Raw genomic sequence first — 21878 nt, forward strand, 5'->3', positions numbered from 1 at the left:
TGATCTCGGTTAGTGTGTCATAACGGTCCTTAAACGACTCATCTATAAACAAGATCTATCCGGGTCGTACACTTACCACAAGTGTAGAATTCTCCCACTAAGTGATCAACCTTCACTTGTGTTCCACATAAATGATTTTAGATTCAGCTACCCAGGCATGAACTAATCATCGTCCAGTTTTAGTTCACCGCCCAAGCTCAGATGCCGTGCATGTGACTCAGTTCGATACGTAGACTATGGGTTGATGAATGTTTGATAAATCTTAATATATAAGAAATAAAGCTTTCGATTCAAATAACTTATAAATGTCAAAACTTTATTTTATTAATATTTCAGCGAGAATTTACAAAAGCATCTTCTCGTGGGCAAGAATTCCTAACAATTATATCGTATAGCATTGTATGACCAAAAATTTTGAAAAAAATTTAAAGTCATCGTATAGCATCGTATGTCATCGTACACTGCTATGAATTTCATCGTATGACAACGTATCGTATCGTACGACATCATACATTTCATTAAGTTCATCATATCGACCCAAATCAGCACAAAATTACAAAATCTTTTTAATAATTACTCCTAATTACTTTCAGGTCAAGGCTCCCAAAATGTTCTCTTATTCAAATAGCTTCAAAAGATCGGGTTCTTCTCTCATTGCACGATTCAAGGAACCTCCGAAGCTCTTGTATGCGTAGGGCTTTATCCTAACTTTTCTCGAGCCTTTTGAAATCTTGAATAGTGATTTTGGACCCATCAAAGACTAGACACGTGATCAATCTAAACATGTCACGTGTCCGCAAATGTTAAATTCAAAAAACGGTTTAACATGATACAACTTCAGACCTCGAAAATGATGTATTACTATTGGCAACGTAGCAGTGGTTGGAAACGACACTAGTTTCATTAATTTGGCGAAATTGTATGACAAGATCAATTATGTAAAGAAAAGAGAGATGTGGAATGAAATAAATTTGAATATCGATAAATAAAAAAAATTTATTTTGAAAATTAATTTAATTATCCAATTATTAAAAAATTTGTTCGATATACAATAATTTACGACGACATAAATTAGCTATTTTAAATTCTACTTAAATGATGGACACATTATATGACTTAATTTATAAATTTTTAAAACTTACCTACTGTGAAAGTCTGAAACTTTATTTTTTTGCCAACACAACAGCGCTCTTCCGAAAATAAAAAATTATCCCCACCCACTGCAGTGAAGAAAGCATCAATCATGTTGATGACGAGTGTGTTAGATTATATAATCTTGCTCCTCGAGAGTCAGCCAGAGAAGATAAGATTAAGAAGGAGATAATATTATGGGGAAAAAGACTAAGAAATGGGCTTCCTTTGCTCTCGCCGTGTTTTTTCTTGGCGTCGCTGCTTCGGTGAACCCGTTTGACGATCAGAAATTGGACAGAGTCGTGAAGCTTCCGGGTCAGAACTTCGACGTGGGTTTCGCACATTACTCTGGTTACGTCACTGTGAATGAAGAATCTGGGAGAGCTCTTTTCTACTGGTTTTTTGAGGCTGTTGAAGATCCTGCTTCCAAGCCCCTTGTTCTCTGGCTTAATGGAGGTCAAATCTCTCTCTCTCTCTCTCTCTCTCTCTCTCTCGTTTTGTTTATTTGCTCAATTGACAGTTGTCACTATAAGTCTGCAATTATGGGTATATGCCAAGTTCTCATTTTTATTATTTGTAATGTGTTTAATGCCAAATATTTCATCTCCGTAAAATTACCAAGTTTTCAATTTATCTTGTGTTAATTGCAAATTAGTCAACTGGGTTTCAAAAAGTTTTCATCTTGACTGTTTGGAATGCTTTTGATGAGCAAAACTTTAGTTGTTTGGCTTGTTAAATGTATAATCTTTCTTGCATTAAGTACGATATGTGATTATGGGTAAGCAAAAGTTTCAATTTCATTGATGTTGTGTTTGATCTTTTAGCGACTTTGAAAATTAGCGTTTTTAATTTTTTTCTTCTTATAATGTGTTTACTGCCAAATTTTTCATTACGTGTTTAAAAATAAATAATTATAAGTTACCTTTTCTATGCGTTGATTGCAAATTATTCCATTGGATTTCATACTGTTTTCTTCTCGGTTGTTTCTAATGTTTTGATGAATAAAACTTTATGTGTTTAGCTTTGTAAAAATTGTTAATGCTGTTAGGTTGTTACTCAAGGGCTTGAAGATAATGAAATATAAATGGACTTCAGCTTTGGATACTATTGTTAGGTTGGACTGAATGGGTAGAAATATAGATGAGATTAATGGAATCTCTATATTTATGTCTACCCCATGAGATGAATGATCAATCACAATTTCAATTTGTATCTATTAGTTATGTATAAAATTGCAATGAAATAATAATTCAGGTCCCGGAAGCTCATCCATTGGTTATGGGGAGGCTGCAGAGATTGGTCCATTTCACATAAATCCAGATTTGACTCTCTATTTGAATCCATACTCTTGGAATCAAGGTTAGTGAGACATTATTGATTTATAATGATCTTTGTTTTAACCATGAAAACATGACATCATCAATTACCAAAATGTGATCACTTTTTTGTTTGCTTTTCGGGTTTGTTAGAAGGAAAAAGTGAGTTTGGGAAAATGAAATATATACATTTGAAACTGAAGCTTGATGATGAAGAAAATCACATGCTATTGAATTTCTTGGAATGTTTAATTTTTATTTTTTTATTTTTTAAATTTTATTTTTAATCCAAGCTAACATGCACACAAAACGCTTTGCTTATAGAACATTTATCTGATTTCTGAAGTAGATAGAATATAACTGAAGTTACATACATTTTGCTTCTAGCAAAAAAAAAAAAAATGTGGATTTGTGTCGTAACTTTGTAATTATTTGAACTTGATCACAAATGTGAGAACATTTCATTTATTTTGATATAATCTTCCGCGCCCAAGTGTACCTCTATTCTAACTAACTAGTCCGACAATGTCGCAGCGGCTAATGTTCTTTTTATCGACTCTCCCGTTGGGGTCGGTTTCTCATATTCAAACACGTCCTCCGATTTGCAGAGTAACGGAGATAAAAGGACGGGTAGATTTCTTTCGGATTTGACTTCATACATGTGTTGTTTCCTTCCAAATTTCGAACCTTTAATCTCTTTATCTTCTCTATGCAGCTCAAGACTCTCTTGCATTTTTGCTTAGATGGTTTGAACGTTTTCCTCAATACAAAGGAAGGGACTTCTATCTTACAGGAGAGAGCTATGCTGGTTAAGACAACCCCTCTATTTCTCTCAATTCGTATCAACTTTCATGTTATCGCAACCGAACTCCCTTTTTTTTTTACCAGGGCATTACGTTCCTCAGCTGAGCCAGGCAATCTTACGACACAACTCGAATAGTAATGAAGAATCAATCAACCTGAAGGGTTACCTGGTGAGAATTCCCTCGAGTTCTTGGCTACTGCGAACAATTTGAGACGGTTTAGGATTTATCGATCGTGTGTCTGAAAATAGGTGGGAAATCCTCTATTCGATGACCACAACGACCGCAAGGGAGTTTTCCAGAATATGTGGACCGCGGGCTTGATATCCGATCGGACTTACACGGCACTGAAACTCTTATGCAGTTATCAGTCATTTGTACACCCCTCGAAATCATGTTCCGATGCAATGAACATGGCACATGAAGAATTTGGCGACATTGACCCGTATAGCATTTTCACTCCTAGGTGCCATTCTACTTATCAACAGGCGAGCCATCTGCGCGAAAGAATGCTTGTGAGTGAGCACACACATTCCAAAGGAATCGATTCTTTTTCATTTATAATTGAAACGGAGATTACACATCTCCCTCTTTCCACTACTCTAGTCATAAAATAATATTCTCTAATGAACCAGAATGACTCTGTTTATACTAGCGTCTACTCAATAGATTTAATCACAATTAAATAAATTAAATCACTAATTTTCTCCGCCCAATGATATTTTTTCGTTTTTGTAACACCCAATTATTTATATTCATGAAAGAAAATTAGTAATTACCATCCTTTATTTTATTTATTTATTTCAGAGCAGCCTTTGATCATTTTATGTGTCTTGTTTGCTTATTAGACAATTAGATATTGACATTCCATAAATTTCTTGATAAGTAAAATTTATAAATTCTGTCACTTTTGGACCCTCTTACTTAAACTTTATATTTTATTTTGCCCCCCTTAATTTATATTTTACAATGGCCACCCTAGATTTTATTTTTTGGCCCGCCCCTGACTACTGAAGATAGCCTTTTGGAAAGTAATTTGTATCCTCGTATTTGACACTCAACATTTTTCACGTATTTGATTAGATGTCTGGTCGTATTAGTGAGGGCTACGAATCCGATCCTTGCACAAGAAATCACTCGCTTGTCTACTTCAACCTACCCGAAGTTCAGAAGGCGCTTCATGTAGATCTGAATCACGCACCAGCCAAATGGGATACCGCCAAGTAAAACTCCTCCGTGAGCAAACCAAAGATATTTTTATGATCACGCGAGGCTACATTATTTTCCCGAGTCCATACAACACACATTGCTTGACTTTTATCACTGAACTTCGAGCTTTTTTTTCCCTATGGTATTGCAGTAGCGCGGTTCTAACGTCATGGAAGGACAGTGCTCCATCAGTTCTCGATGTTCTGCTTGAGACGATTCGTGCGGGGCTTCGTATATGGGTGTTCAGGTATTGATTCAATAAATAGTTTGAGCACGTTTAGTTCCGTTCACACCTGTGTTTATTATCAATCCTTATAATCTGATCAACCATCATTGTCTGAGGAACAATCCCTTTCATTTATGTTTTTCAGTGGCGATACAGACACTGTGATTCCGGTTCCGTCCACTCGATACAATATCGAAGCTCTTAATCTTACGACCATCAGACCTTGGCGTGCCTGGTACGATGGAGTCGAGGTAAGTAATGTTCGGAATTTTTTTTGTTTTGACGTTACAATATGTATCTATATATATGCATATATGTATGAATAATAGGAACCAAGGATCACCGGTAGAATGAAAAAAATACACGGAATAGAAAACAAAGCACATGGGCTATATGTAATGTTAAGGAATAGGGAATAGGCAAAATATGCTTTATAGCTATAACTAAAAACAAAAAATTATTATGAATAGGTTTTATTCTTGGTTTTACAAGGCCACAGCAATTTAAATTTTGTGTAATGATTTTTCGGAGAAGCGGTTAAAGATGTGTAACAGACGAGAGAGTTGAGTGAAATGATTTTTTTTATTGTCTTGACTCATTGTAATTACAAGACTTCTATACTCGAGCTGATTGACCACATCTCAGTGCTTGAAAAGTAACGACAAGTATTACAATCTGATGGTTAATATCTCGTCAAAAAAAAAAAAAAAAACACATCCAAAATCTAATACATAACTTAATACTGTAATCGAATTTGCTAGTACATATATGACAATAAAAATAGTAATAATAATTGGCAGGTTGGTGGGTGGACTGAAGAATACGAAGGGCTGACCTTGGTGACGGTAAGAGGAGGGGGTCACGAAGTCCCTCTCCACAAACCAAAACGAGGTCTCACAATCTTCAACTCCTTTCTCGCCGGATCATCAATGCCTGGCCCTGCTCTCAAGCTTCTTAGCGACTCTTAACCATGATTGAACTTTTTCAGATCTTCTTTTGCTGGCTTGTTTTATTTTCCTAAAAAATTAAGTCATTTACGTGTCATGTCGCTCAAGAGACGTTACCAGGTTACTGTAAAAAGTTCAAAAACAATAACATGAATAGTATATCCAGATCTTTGGATTTGGTACACTATTTATTCTTTTATTTAGACGGAATTTGGTTTGTGTTTCGTGTTTGAACAAATTATGTACATTTCAAACAGTGTATTAAAGGGAAATATCAAAACAAAGACAAATTAGAGTTACAAATGTTTGTTGTCCATTTCTTTTACCTTTGTAAAATGGTCGACAATGTTTTGATTTTGTATCATTATAGAAAAATTACATGGATTAAGCCACTTGAAATGCGGAAATTGCAATATAACCAACGTTTTTACTAAGTTTCAAACATAGCCACAATTGATAACGTGACTTTTATTAGTCATTTAGCAAATTACATGTTTATCCTTCGTTTAAAAGTCGGTTGAATATTACATGTAGCCAACGTTTTTAGACCGCCTCCAAAATCGCTTATTTATTTTGGTTTATTTTCGTTTATTTATTACACGCTATATGAATTGATTTCATCATATTTTGATTTCCTGTTTTGTAGGTCAATTAGTTGCTCTGATTTGATGGATTTGATTTTTCATTGAGTTTCTCTTTCAATGCACACGAATATATCTCATTAATTAAGGAGTACTTGTGTTTTTTTTATTATTATTTTGAACGTATGAAAAATATTAAGAATAGGCATAAATAAATTATAATTGTTACAGCCCTAAAATTTGAAAATTATGTTTTTTTTTTATTTTTTTTTATTTTGAACGTATGAAAAATACATAATTCATAAATAAAAATTAATGAAAATTTTCTGACGATTCACAGGTTACTTATTTTAATCAATATTTAATTTGTTTCCTATATTATATTCATTAATGATTTTCCTTTTAAATATTCAAATTTGAATCCAAGCGTGTACTAAGCCTGATAATGTTGTTGACTTTCTTATTATTAGGATTCAAACGTTGGCTACTGTTTTATTTTTACTAATTTAAACCCCACAAGGGTATATTCGATATTTCATAGTCGTAAATTTCAGTAAATGGCTAAATTACAAAATTTACCAAACGTGGGCTAGATCTTAAAAACAACGTTTCAAAATGGCTACGTCGCTAGTTTGTTCTTATATTATAGACGACTAATCAAGATATGTGAAGCCTGATTCTTATTCATGAGAAGTTGACGTATTTAAATCTTCGAAGGCGACTTTGAACCAACAACATGACAATGCAAATTTGGTTTGGCCCTAAGTCTGAGTATCAAGGCAGATATGATGTATTTAAATCTTCAAATGCGAATTTGAACTAACAACATGACAAAACAAATTTGGTTTGGCCCTAGGTGTGAGGAATGAGCATTTCTTCCCAGATACTCATTGATAGCCTTAGGAGAGAGCTCAAGATGTCACAGCACATGTGTTCCCAATAATGTCAACAGTTTTGCCAATAACAAACAACCAATCCATAGAAACAACAGTCTGTATGGCACACCATCTGAACAGGTCATTTCATCGGAACTGTTCCATAATAAATTGGACATTCAAACTGACCATTTGAACCAAAACATGGTCTCACAATCTTCAACTCCTTTCTCGCCGGATCATCGATGCCTGGTCCTGCTCTCAAGCTTCTTAGCGACTCTTGACCGTGATTGATTTTTTTTTTTTCAGTTCTTCTTTTGCTGGCTTGTTTTATTTTCCTAAAAAATTTAGTCATTTACGTGTCATGTTGCTTAAGAGATGTTATTGCAGTTGAAGTAAAATAATTACAGCTTTCTACCGTATTGCTAAGCCTTTTTTTTTTTTTTTTTTTTTTTTTTTTTTTTTTTTCTGGTAATGATGGATGCTCTGACTTTGACTTTGTGGGATGCCAATATAGTTGGAGATCCACATCGGGCTATTGTTATTTTTGGGTGGTGTATCTGTGCATACGACATCCAACTATGCACTACTACAAATTAACATATCGGGTGCGGAAAGGTATTAGGTGCGACATGTCGCACCTAAATGTCGCACCTAAGAACATATTAGGTGCGACATGTCGCACCAGATAGTCCTCCAAGCGACTAAAAATTTCGCTGATGATTAGTGCTATCCGGTGCGACTTTGTCGCACCTAATATGACACTGTCGCACCTGATACTATTGGGTGCGACATTTGTCGCACCTAATACCTTTAGATGCGACATTTGTCGCACCTAATGAGTTTAAAAATTTAAAACGGTCAAAAATTCCCCCCGAATATTTTTGGTTCTGGAATTTCACATTAGGTGCGACATTGTCGCACCCAATATGACTATTAGGTGCGACAATGTCGCACCTAATAGTTTAGGGTATTTTAAATACCGAGCGTCTTCTTCCTCTCGCCCAAACCGTGCGCCTCTCTCTCTATCTAACACTCTCTCTCCTCGACGCTCGTTCTTCTTCCTCCGCCGTGACCTCCCCCGCTGCCGTGACCCCTTTGTCGTCCTCCTCCAAGGTACGTCTCTCTCTCTCTCTCTCTCTCTCTCTCTCTCTCTCTTATTCTGTCTCTCCGACTTGCAGGTCGTCCCCCGCCGCCCGTGACCTCCCCGCCGTCCGTGCGCCTCTCTGCCGCCGTGACCTCCCCGGCACCGTGACGTACGTCTCTCTCTCTCTATCTATCTATCTCTCTCTATCTCTCTTACTTCTGTCTTTCTCCGACCTGCAGGTCGTCCCCCGCCGCCCGTGACCACCTCGGCCCAGCCCGGTCGTCCCCCGCCGCCCGTGACCATCCCTCGACTCAGCCCGGTCCTCCCCCCGTACCCGTTGCCACCCAAACAGCCCTCGGCCCACCCGCTGCCGCCCAAATAGCTCCGGCCCTCTCTTGGCTCAGCCCCGGCCTCGCGTCTAGCTCGTCGCCTCGTCGTCGCCTCGGAAAAGGTTAGTTATAATTAATAATATTTTTTAGATTATTTCTTATAGATTAATTAGTAATATATTTGAAAATAGAACTTTGATTAGATGTTAACATGTTTAGTTAATTAATTAATTAGTAATATGTTTAGTTAGATTAATTAGTAATATATATGAAAATAGTAACATGTTAGATTAGATGAAAATACAATTTGATTAGTTTGTTAAAAATTTGTAATATATTGTATTGAAATTGAATTTGAAATGGATATATGTTTAAATTAGAATATTGAGTTAAATGGTTGAAATTAAAATGAATAAATGTTGAAATTGGAATGTTGAGTTAAATTGTTTTATGTTGAAATTAGAAAGTTGAATTGGAATATTGAAATGGATATTCGTCTGTTAATTAGTTAATTAGTATCATATGTAGTTAGATTAATTAGTAATATATTTTAAAATGATTAGTAACATGTTACATTTAATGTAATTATTGAAAATTTATTGCGACCGAGCCACAGAGGCTCGGTTTAGTATTTAGTATGTTAATAGGATAGACCTGGTTGGTTATATATGTGTTTTTTTTTTTAAATTGCAGATTTTGGTTAGTCAATATTTTAGGGGAAACTCTGCCGAATTTTCGGTAGAATAATAACTATATGTAATATAACGAATTCTAACCATTTTTTCAAATTAATATATATTTTTCACAATTTCTCTTTCACTCTCACTAATTCGATCTCGAATCTTTCAAATGTTAACGAGTCACTCTCAATTTCCTAGCAATTCATCACTCTCAATTTCATAACAATTCACTTTAAATTTCAAATATTCACTCTTAATTTTACCACTCAATGTCAATAATTCACTCTTACAAAATGAATTCTAACGATTCATTTTTATCTCCCAATTTCCCGTCTCATTCAGAAGAATGTCAAATCCAAGTAGAGACTGGATTACCGAGAACAATCGGTTGATTTTGCAATATAAAACAGGGGTTAACGAGTTTATCCGCGTTGCAAGCAAACTCCCGAACGAAAACGGTCATTATCGTTGTCCTTGTAAGTCTTGCAATAACGTGAGATGTATGGACATCGGGGTCGTAAAGAATCACCTTTTGAACAAGGGGTTTACCCCGGGATACACCGAATGGTATCATCACGGCGAACGTCGAATGATAGAAGATGCCAGCGAGACTAACCAAAGAGGAGTCGGTGGATTGCACGATACTCTCCATGATATAATGGATCACGAGGACTTCGACGATTTTACGGATCCGACTCCGAGTGAAGTGCGTGAAGATGAGCAAGTGGAAGATTTGTTCGTCGAGTTGGAAGCAGAATTGTACCCTGGGTGCAAAGAGTTTTCGTCTTTGTCGTTCTTGGTTTCGTTGATGCACATCAAAGTCACGAACCATTGGACGAACAAGTCGTTTACAGAATTGTTGCAGCTCTTGAGGAAGTCTCACCTAATTGGTAACTGAATTCCGGAAAATCACTACGAGGCAAAGGCGAAGCTGAAGCGTTTCGGCATGGGATACGATATGATCGACGCGTGCATCAACAATTGTGTGTTATTTCGAAAAGATCTCGAGAAAGCTGAAGTGTGCCCAATTTGCAATGAGAGCAGATGGAAGACAACCAGGAAGAATGTATCACAAAAAATATTACGATACTTTCCCTTGAAAGATCGATTGAAGCGATTTTACGCTTCTCGACACACGTCGCTTGAGATGCAGTGGCATGAACGAGATCGCGTCAAAGAAGAAGGCGTTTTGCGACATCCTGCAGATGGTTCGACGTGGAAGAATCTAGATGAGAGATACCCAAATTTCGCTACAGAGCCTCATAACGTACGTCTGGGACTAGCTTCTGATGGGTTCAACCCGTTTGGGGAAATGAGTCTAGCGTATAGTATGTGGCCCGTGGTACTAACTGCGTACAACTTGCCACCTTGGTTGTGCATGAAAAAAGAGTACTTGATGCTAACGCTTTTGATACCTGGACCGAGCTCACATGGAAAAGACATGGACGTGTTTTTAGAACCACTAGTTGAAGAGCTGAAAGAATTGTGGGATACTGGATTCCAAGTGCGAGACGGGGCGAACGATGAAGTGTTTCGGTTGCGTGCCGCGCTTCTATGGACGATAAACGACTTTCCGGCTCGATCGTATTTGTCGGGATGGAGTGGCCAAGGGTATCTTGCTTGCCCCACATGCAACATTGAGACGCCATCTATGAAAATGAGAAACATGATTGTCTACTATGACCATCGTCGATTCTTGCCTACGCCTCACCGATCGAGGAAAAGCACTGATCACTACGTAAATCGTCACGAGAAGCGCCTGAAACCTGTCAAGTTGACTGCGCAAGACATACTCGATCAGTTGACTAGTGTTTCTTCCACGACAACCGGCAAGAATATCGGTAAATGAAAACGTGCTGAGTGCGAATTGAATTGGACCAAAAAGAGCATCTTCTATAAGTTGTCTTACTGGTCAGAATTGGAGTTGAAGCACAACATGGACGTCATGCATATAGAGCTTTACGCATTGTCTACGGGATTTATGCAAATTGCTCATCAGTATTCGAGTTGCTTTGTGAATGGCGTGAAGTTCATCACTCATCGTCGTGATAACCAACGGATCACCCAGAATAGCGGTGTTTGTGTGCCCGTGAACGACTTCAGCTTTTACGGTCGAATGGAAGACGTAATCGTGCTGAACTATACACACAAATGTCGTGTCGTACTGTTCAAATGCATATGGTATGGTGACAAGTACAGTGTAGGACGTATAGTGCACGTTGATAAGACCACCGGAGCAACGAGTTCGTATACCGCCAAAGAGTGGTTTACAGAAGAGCCGTTTATACCGGCGACTCAAGCGAAGCAAGTGTTTTACATCCAAGATCTCGTTAAGGGACGTTCCAAAACCGATTAGAAAACCTGATCAAGAGTACCATTCCAGTCGACCTCCCAGACTGAAATCATGTCCCTGCGCAGAGTGTGGCGGCTCTTATGAACTCGATTCATAACGAGTATAACTTCGTTTATGAACATCCCGAGAGTGGCGAGCTTGTGCATGCAGATTCTATTCGCAACGAGATTGATATGGCTATCATTCGCGATGCGAAGAGGATGCGCCGTGGCCAGAAGTCGAGGTTGTCACAGCTCTTCTTCAAGACATTTTGCGGGAGTAAGGATCTCGCTAAAAATGAAACTCCCGAAGGCTACAACAAGGAAGCCTGGTTGAAAGCAATAGAGACGTTCGACTCGCCGGAGCATAAGGTATGAGTTGAACTTCCGATGGTTATTCGAATTTCTTAAAATTAAACTTAACGAATTTACGTCTTGCAGGCGAAATCTCTCCGTAACCGGGAAAATTCGAAGATGAAGAAGACGAAGGCGAGACAAGGCTCGCTTAGTTTTTTTGGTCATCGCTCGAGGAACGTAAGTCTCTTAAAATTAATATGCAATATATATGTGATTCATATTTTAATGTTGAAAAATTACAGCGAAGGGATGATGGGAGTATAGGCTCGGCTTTAGCGATATGGTCAGAAAAACACCATGACGCTAAGGGATCGTGGACGACGGACTTCGCGAAGTCGCAATACGTAAGTTAATTTTTTATTTACTATATTTAATTACTTTATTTCTTCTTATCTGAGAAGTTTTTGTGGTTTTTTTTAAGGATCAAATCACCGCCCAAACGATAGATATTTTGCGGCAAGCGGTGGAGCAAAACGCCGTGATCTCCCAAGAAGATGCGGAGATGTATGCGATGCTCGATGTTTTGGGAGTACGCAGAGACTGGGAAGTTGGTTTAGGGCCTTCGATCCCAAGGTCATCGCTGGGTGTTTCCCAAACGCTAGATAGAGGCTCGTCAAGTTCGTCATCTCAGACTGATCCACTGGTTGCCGAGAAGCGAGCTCAGATGGATGCCCAACAAGCCGAGCTGCAACAGATGCGGCAACAGATCGCATTCCTCAGCCAGCTGCACAACCAGCCTCCTGTTGTGAATGGTGCCCACAAGAAGAGTTGTAATCCTTATATTGTACATTTGATGTAATAAAGTCTCATGAAGACTCTTGCTTGTAATTGCTTATTTATTAATAAAAGTTGAAACGTTCATTCAATCTTCCTTGTCTGAAGCTTTATGATAAAACATTAGTCTTTAGTCCATAAACAAACTAAATAACTTACGAAGAGACAAATGTAGATTTGCATGAACAAACTCTTCGTAGTTTGCTTAAAACGATATATTCACAATCTAAGGGTCAAACGACTACTGACCTCAGTATGATTGTTAGAAGAATCTATGATGTCTAGTTATGAGGCATTGAGAGTTGGAGACTCTATAGTTCTTCTAGGTATCTTCCGAAGGTACTGAATTGACCAGTGCACTTCTAGAGACAAGATAAGAACAAACCATTTAACCTCTTATGTCTCGAAGTCACTACGTATGAATTGCATCGTGCTTACCTTAATCCTGAAATGAGACATGTCATTTTCACACCTTAGTATTCTCATTTGAGAAAGTCAGAGTTTGGACTCACTATGTGATTCCGAACAAGGCCTATTGGTGAAGTACTAAGTTGTGAGAATGTCATGAGTAAACTTTGTGAAGTTCTCATATATATGGAATTCATGTACAAGATTGCTGAAATGCAATGTATATCACCTCATGCTTTGTTCCTTGGAGTGTGAATAAATGAACTGGCCAGTGTCCAAATTGAGTCCTGACACTTTTGGATGAAACAATGTGACTTGTTAGCTCCTCGTCAATACATTGTTTCTAACTTATTCACAAGCGACAAATGAGTTGAGGAAATAACGGCTAGAAGGGTAAAATGGTAATTTCGTAAATCCCGACTAGCTGATGATATTCATGAAGGGTAAACACTAATAATATTCTGTGGATCCACTCATTACAATTAGGTTGAATTCTTGAGTAGAAAATAAATTCATTTGAACCGAGAGATTTTCAGTGTCAACTCTTTAGTGGAGTCAGTTGACATTAAGCTAAACTTGGAAAAGGTTTGTGAACTTTTGAGTCCAAGTATTTTAGCTCAAGCTTTGTTCATTTGGATCCAGGAGGTCACTGTCACGAATCACATCGATTAGGAATAGTTAAACTGGAAGCTAAGTCAAAACAAGAACGAAAATTGTCAAAATGGTATTTTTGTCTTTTGAGACATAGCATGAAATGAATGTCAATAAATTTTTTGACAAGTTCATTTGATGACTTAATGTCACTCGGCCATATTAACATAATTGGGCCTTGTGAATTAATTTCATTTCATAAGAATTTTATTGAAAATTCTTAATGGGCATTTTTCATGTTGTCATGAACAAATGAAGAAGCTTCTAGAAGCTCCTTCTAGAGACAATGTAGGCGCCCATAATACGCAAAGAAAGAGAGAATATTTTGTGCATAAATGTATCAAGATACTTGCCAAAAGAAAAAGAGGAAACAAATTTGCATGAGGATGCTTAAGGGAATTCGGCCAAGAGAGAGACAAAGGCAAGGCATGGAACAAAATAGGAAACAAATCCAAGACTTAATGAAGCCTATGTTGACCGAGCATCTCAAGAGGAAAAAAGAGGAAATTGGCTCATTCTATAGAAGAGGAAACTACCTTATTGAAGGTGAGACCTTTCCTACAAATAGGAGCCTCATTCTTCTCATTTTTCTGATTCCACATAAGTTAGAGATTGAGAGCCTCTCTCTCTAGAACTTGTGGCCGCCCCTCTCCTCTCTCTCTCTAGTCAATTTCGTTTTATTGTTTTGGCACTTAGGTCCTCATTTGACCTAGAGTTTAGCTCTGCGACTTCAAGACTCGTTCTTAAGTCGTAGTGTTTATAAGTGCCCACTCACTGATTCCTTTTATTTCGAGTGATTTAGTGATAGAAACCATCGTGGTTACTCGAGTTGCCGAGGAAAGAAAGAGAGACGTGCTGCGAGGAGACGAGGGTTGCAACCTTTCCAAAAGATTCTCAAAGTTCAAGCTTCAAGAAAGGTTAGTAAACTTCTATGCTCATTATAGTTTTTATTTATATGTACTTGCTCTTTGTCTAGGTTAGTAAAAACCGTTTTTACTTGAAAAGAAAATTTTTAAAATTCCGCCGCTTAACGAAGCGTTAAACTTTTTCTTAAACCCTAGATCAATTCCAACAAATGGTATCAGAGCTATGGTCAAAGATTAGCATGTACATTTATTTAAAAATACGAGCTTGAAAATCGTTTTCGAAAGTTTACTAATTTTGTGACAAGTTAGAATTGTTATCTTATTTTTTTTAATTTATTGCTCTTGCCTTTAAATTAAAAATCATGTTGATTTTCTATGAGTTTGGGATGTTATTAAAACACATTAGAATCAGTTCTAAAAGTTTTTAATTTGTTATATTGAAAAACGTGTTTTAAAGGTTTGAGAAATTTCGAGTAAATTTTGTGACTAGTTTTCTTGTCTTACTAGTTTCTTTTATTTACTTGAATCGTTTTATGCATGTTGTTATTTCTTTTATACCATGTTATTACCTTGCTAATAAAACACAAATAAAAGCTTTAACAACATCCTAAAACGTTCCGTTACACTCGATTCTTTTTCGCACCTAAAAAGGACCAAGCTTTAATTATTTCTTTTTCTTCGAGCTGGAGTAAAACCTGCAGTAAAAGTGGCATAACTCTCTGCTCAGAAATCTAAATTTAATGATTCTTAAATCAAATTAAACTCTCTCTGTCCTCTGTCCAATGCAACTGGTATCAGGTCAAAACGACATCGGAGCCGCCAGTTATGGTGATTTTACTCCGAGGTGCGCGGCTATTCCGAAACTCCAGTTTTTTAGAATTCCGGATTTTCAGCCCCACTACCATGAGTTATAGAACTCTAATGAGAAAAATTTCTTGAGAAAAAATGTTTTTCATAAGATTAGAAACATGATGTATAAGATTAAAATGTTTTGATTTTTGAAAGTTTAATTGAAATGTAATTTTTACAAAACTAGTTTGAATTTTGAAAAACCGTTTTCACTTTCAAACTTGAAAAATATTTTGTCATCCAAATCAAATAAATTTTCAAAATGTTTTCAAAACTATATCTATATCACATATGTTCAAAATCTATATGCTCTTGAAAATTTGAGTGCGAGGTCTCTTTGTAGACAAGCCGAAAAATAAAAAGATGTGTAATCTCAAACTTTCAAGTGTTCGAGTGAGTTGAAGTTCACACTTCGCTCACGCACTTTCCCGAAATAGAAAATAGGAAAAGATCGAGTATGTACCTTGTGCCTTTATGCACTAATACTGCTCTGAACATGAATATCTAGGATTCTCTTCTAGTTGTCCGCTCTATCGCTCTGTAACTAGGAAAACCGTTTCCGAACTTATAAGAGTCGATGTACCAACTCTAAAAACTAAGTGGGAGGGTTATACTTGTTGTTTGTAACCCACGATCCCCAAAAGTAATGAAAAGTGCAATTGTCGCGAGGCTAAGAGTCACCTCGTGGCCCTCTCTTAAATGAGAGTACTCAAGGGCGCTTTGCACTGATCATTGCTCAATGAGCTAAATCCGAAAGTTAGACAATGAGACAAGACCTCCCCTCGGCGGATTGTTTTTCAAAGTCAATCTTTTGGACTAAGTGGTTGGTTACACACTTAGACTCAATCCTTAGTAATCCTTCCTCGAGGCCCTGCGAAAGGATATGAGTGATCAAACCAATTTAAAAGGTGGCTGGTCAAAATTGGTGTATTGACATCTTGGCTAAGCATTAATGATGTGTCATTTACTTATAAATGGAGATTTTTTGCGGCCTTCTCTTGAGGGAGTAAATTATCGTTTGGTTTATAACACCTTTGGATTTTATCAAAGTCTTAAATAAAACTTAAATCCTAAACCTAAGACTAAATCATAAACTTGTTTCAACTATTATAGGCAAAATGTCTCTCAATCCTCTCTCAACCATTCTTTCCTCGAACAAACTCGAAAAAAAAACTACGTAGATTCGAAACATAACCTCGACATAATAGTTACCGTTAACAAGCACAAATGGGTACTCACCACCCTGTGTCCTCCTCAAACGAATGATGATTCGACTCAAGAGGACAGAGACGCCTTGGCGGCCTGGCTTTGCTCCAATGAGATTGTGAGGTGCTATATCTTAGCATCAATGAACAATGTGTTGCAACAACAACATCGTGACATCGAGACTCCCGCCGACATGCTCAACTATCTCCATGAGATGTTTGAAGGGAAAATGCGTCAAGCAAGGCAACAAGCAATGCGTCGCATGAAGGCTAGGACTCCTGTTGGAGACTTTATGATACTGATAATTAGTTATCTAAATAAAATGGAAATCCTAGGATTTGAGATTGATGGGAAGAATGTCATAGATATGATCTTAGAAACTCTCCCCGCATCTCTTGATACCTCCAAGATGAACTACTCCATAAACAAGCTAGAGTACACTGTTACCAAGCTTATGATGGAACTTCACACTGCTGTAGGTCTCACTAAGAGAAAAAGGAATAAAGGAGAGGCACATGCTATTGAGCAAAAAGCCTCCGCCTCTACAACTAAGAAGCGACCTCACAAGGCCGATAAAAAGAACTGTCCTGCCTATCTCAAAGCAAAGGAACATAGTATTGTACTAGTTACCGAAGCATGCTTAGTAGCTGATAATGTATCAACGTGGATTCTTGATTCCGCTGCTACTAACCATATTTGTTGTTCCTTGAATAATTTCAAGAAAACCAAAAGCTTAGAGGAAGGCGAGTTCTGTTTCAAATGGGGTGATGGGAGCCTGGTGTCCGCGAAGGCTGTGGGATCCGTGACGCTGTCTTTTGAAGACCGCACTTTAAACTTGAATAATGTTTATTTTGTTCCTACCTTTGGGAAGAACTTAATATCCGTTGCTCGTCTTCTCGAGCAAGATTATTGTTTAACGTTCATTAAGAATGGAATTCGTATTTCGTTTCCTGATAATTCTTTTGTCACTGATGCATGTATGAAGAATGCTCTTTTCTACATCTATCCCACTCAACCTTCTCTTTTAGACACCGAAATAGATAATGATCTAATTAGGGAGCCAAAGAGGATCAAACTTTATGAATCCTCCGATCTAACAAAATCAACACACCTATGGCACTTAAGACTTGGTCATATCAGTCTAGATAGGATTAAGAGACTTGTGAGGGACGGTCCACTCCAAGCCTCTGCAATAGGTTCACTACCTACTTGTGAATCCTGCATAGAAGGAAAAATGACTAAGCGACCTTTCTCCGATAAGGGTCGAAGAGCCACTGAGTTGCTGGAACTAATACATTCTGATGTATGTGGTCCGCTCAGCCAACATGAACGTAGGGGATACGAATACTTCGTTACCTTCACTGATGATTACTCACGATATGGTTTTGTCTATTTTCTCAAACACAAATCCGAGACCTTTAACGTATTTAAGGTCTTTAGGGCTTTAGTGGAAAAGCAAACTGGAAAAGTGATCAAAACACTTCGATCTGATCGAGATGGTGAGTATATGTCTGGAGAGTTCGATGACTTTCTTAAAGAAGGAGGTATCGCTTCTCAGCTTACCGCACCTGGCACACCTCAACAAAATGGAGTTTCAGAGAGAAGGAACCGAACTCTTATGGAAATGGTTTGATCAATGATGAGTTACTCATCACTCCCTCTTTCCTTTTGGGGATATGCCCTCGAAACAGCCGCTTACATTCTGAACCAAGTTCCGTCCAAAACGGTTCCTGGTACTCCTTATGAACGATGGACTGACCGTAAAGTAAATCTGGGTCACATCAGAATTTGGGGTTGCCCTGCACACGTGCTAAGGCAAAAGACTAGCAAGTTGGCTAGTAGGTCAAAATTGTGCTTGTTTGTGGGATATCCAAAGGAAACCAAGGGTTTCATCTTCTATAGTCCCGACGACGATAAGACTTTTGTTAGCACGAATGCTCGTTTCCTTGAGGAGGACTTTATGAAAGATGCAAAACCTAGAAGCAAAATTGTGCTTGAAGAAAAGTTGGGTGAGGAAGCTTCTACCTCATCTGTAAGAACTGTTCTTACCCCAACTGAAACACAACCTAACTCATCAGAATCTCGTCAAGTAGTACTTCGACGTAGTGGGAGGGCTACTCAAAAGCCTGACAGGTACATGTCTTATGGAGACTCTCTCGTAGCCGTCTCTGACATGGATGATCCTGTTTCCTATAGCCAAGCGATGGCTTGTTCTGAATCAAACCTTTGGCTTGACGCCATGAAAGTTGAAATGCACTCGATGTATGTCAACAAAGTCTGGAAACTTGTAGACCTTCCTGAAGGGATTAAACCCGTATGGTGTAAGTGGATATACAAGAAGAAAAAGGGTCCTGATGGGAACGTCGAGACGTTCAAAGCACGACTTGTGGCGAAGGGTTATACCCAACAAGAAGGGATTGACTATGAAGAAACCTTCTCGCTAGTCGCGATGCTTAAATCCATCCGCATACTCCTATCCATAGCTGCAGCTCTCGACTATGAGATCTGGCAAATGAATGTCAAGACAGCCTTTCTGAATGGCAATCTTGACGAGCGCATTTACATGGCTCAACCAGACGGTTTCATGGAAGAAGGTCAAGAGACCAACGTTTATGAGTTACTTAAGTCCATTTATGGATTAAAGCAAGCATCTAGGTCATGGAATATTAGATTCGATGAAACTGTAAAGAGCTTTGGCTTTGAACAATCAATAGATGAGCCTTGTGTTTACAAGTTAATACACGAAGGCAAAGTTGTGTTTCTGGTGCTATATGTCGATGATATACTACTCATTGGTAATGACGTGGGTAAGTTATCTGAAGTTAAGGTCTGGCTGGCAAAGCAATTCGATATGAAGGATCTAGGAGAAGCCGCGTACATTCTGGGAATCCAAATCTTTCGAGATAGGAAACACCGGACCCTGTCACTCTCTCAAGCATCTTATATTGATAAGGTGATGGATCGCTTCTCGATGCAAGACTCCAAGAAGGGTAAAACACCCTTTAGGCATGGAGTTTCACTCTCTAAGGACCAGTCTCCCAAGACTGCACAAGAGATTGAAGACATGAGGAAAATTCCTTACGCCTCTGTCGTAGGAAGCCTCATGTATGCTATGCTTTGCACTAGACCATGTATATGTTTTGCCGTTGGCGTAGTTAGCCGTTTCTAATCCAACCCTGGACCCGAGCACTGGATTGCTGTTAAGCATGTTCTTAAGTATCTTTGAAGAACTAGGAACTTGATGCTTACATACTCAGGTACTGACCTGACTATGACGGGATATACCGACTCCGATTTTCAAGCGGATAAGGATTCCAGGAAATCCACTTCGGGATCTGTGTTCATCCTTAATGGTGGAGTTGTTGTGTGGAGGAGTATTAAGCAATCTTGTATTGCTGACTCAACAATGGAGGCAGAATATGTGGCTGCTGGTGAAGCATCCAAAGAGGCTGTATGGCTTAGAAAATTCCTTAAGTATTTGGAAGTTGTTCCAAACGTCGACAAGCCCATGACTCTTTATTGTGATAATAGTGGGGCTATCGCTAACTCAAAGGAACCTCGAAGCCATAAGCGCTCTAAGCATATCGAGAGGAAATACCATTTGATACGAGAGATCGTGCAGCGCGGAGACGTGGAAGTGAAGAAGATCTCAACGATGGACAACCTAGCAGATCCATTCAAAAAGGCCCTAGCGAACAAGGTCTTCGACCAACATCGAGCGGGATTAGGCATGAAGGACTACACACATCTTCTTTGAGTCAAGTGGGAGTTCGTTGTGAATGGTGCCCACAAGAAGAGTTGTAATCCTTATATTGTACATTTGATGTAATAAAGTCTCATGAAGACTCTTGCTTGTAATTGCTTATTTATTAATAAAAGTTGAAACTTTCATTCAATCTTCCTTGTTTGAAGCTTTATGATAAAACATTAGTCTTTAGTCCATAAACAAACTAAACAACTTACGAAGAGACAAATGTAGATTTGCATGAACAAACTCTTCGTAGTTTTCTTAAAACGATATATTCGCAATCTAAGGGTCAAAGGACTATTGACCTCAGTATGATTGTTAGAAGAATCTATGATGTCTGGTTATGAGGCATTGAGAGTTGAGACTCTATAGTTCTTCTAGGTATCTTCCGAAGGTACTGAATTGACCAGTGCACTTCTAGAGACAAGATAAGAACAAACCATTTAACCTCTTATGTCTCGAAGTCACTACGTATGAATTGCATCGTGCTTACCTTAATCCTGAAATGAGACATGTCATTTTCACACCTTAGTATTCTCATTTGAGAAAGTCAGAGTTCGGACTCACTATATGATTCCGAACAAGGCATATTGGTGAAGTACTAAGTTGTGAGAATGTCATGAGTAAACTTTGTGAAGTTCTCATAGATATGGAATTCATGTACAAGATTGCTGAAATGCAATGAATATCACCTCATGTTTTGTTCCTTGGAGTGTAAATAAATGAACTGGCCAGTGTCCAAATTGAGTCCTGACACTTTTGGATGAAACAATGTGACTTGTTAGCTCCTCGTCAATACATTGTTTCTAACTTATTCACAAGCGACAAAGGAGTTGAGGAAATAACAGCTAGAAGGGTAAAATGGTAATTTTGTAAATCCCGACTAGCTGATGATATTCATGAAGGGTAAACACTGATAATATTCTGTGGATCCACTCATTACAATTAGGTTGAATTCTTGAGTAGAAAATAAATTCATTTGAACCGAGAGATTTTCAGTGTCAACTCTTTTGTGGAGTCAGTTGACATTAAGCTAAACTTGGAAAAGGTTTGTGAACTTTTGAGTCCAAGTATTTTAGCTCAAGCTTTGTTCATTTGGATCCATGAGGTCACTATCACGAATCACATCGATTAGGAATAGTTAAACTGGAAGCTAAGTCAAAACAAGAACGAAAATTGTCAAAAGGATATTTTTGTCTTTTGAGACATAGCATGAAATGAATGTCAATAAATTTTTTGACAAGTTCATTTGATGACTTAATGTCACTCGGCCATATTAACATAATTGGGCCTTGTGAATAAATTTCATTTCATAAATATTTTATTGAAAATTCTTAATGGGCCTTTTTCATGTTGTCACGAACAAATGAAGACGCTTCTAGAAGCTCCTTCTAGAGACAATGTGGGCGCCCATAATACCCAAAGAAAGAGAGAATATTTTGTGCATAAATGTATCAAGATACTTGCCAAAAGAAAAAGAGGAAACAAATTTGCATGAGGATGC

General features: G+C 38.0%; 1 protein-coding gene across 1 annotated transcript; it reads left to right on the forward strand.

The window, feature by feature from the left end:
- The first annotated feature begins 1173 nt into the window (after positions 1-1173).
- LOC149395156 (serine carboxypeptidase II-2-like) lies at positions 1174-6032 on the forward strand. The gene is made up of 10 exons (XM_089615179.1): positions 1174-1587; positions 2386-2490; positions 2982-3077; positions 3163-3255; positions 3336-3421; positions 3502-3765; positions 4334-4473; positions 4611-4706; positions 4831-4936; positions 5486-6032. The coding sequence occupies exons 1-10, from the start codon at positions 1329-1331 to the stop codon at positions 5651-5653; spliced, it is 1413 nt and encodes a 470-aa protein (XP_089471305.1). The 5' UTR covers positions 1174-1328; the 3' UTR covers positions 5654-6032.
- The last annotated feature ends 15846 nt before the right edge of the window (positions 6033-21878 follow it).

The sequence above is a fragment of the Urtica dioica genome, chromosome 5, assembly GCF_054948205.1.
Source record: "Urtica dioica subsp. dioica isolate 48M chromosome 5, U.dioica_male_clone48M_v1_H2, whole genome shotgun sequence".
Lineage (NCBI taxonomy): Eukaryota > Viridiplantae > Streptophyta > Magnoliopsida > Rosales > Urticaceae > Urtica > Urtica dioica.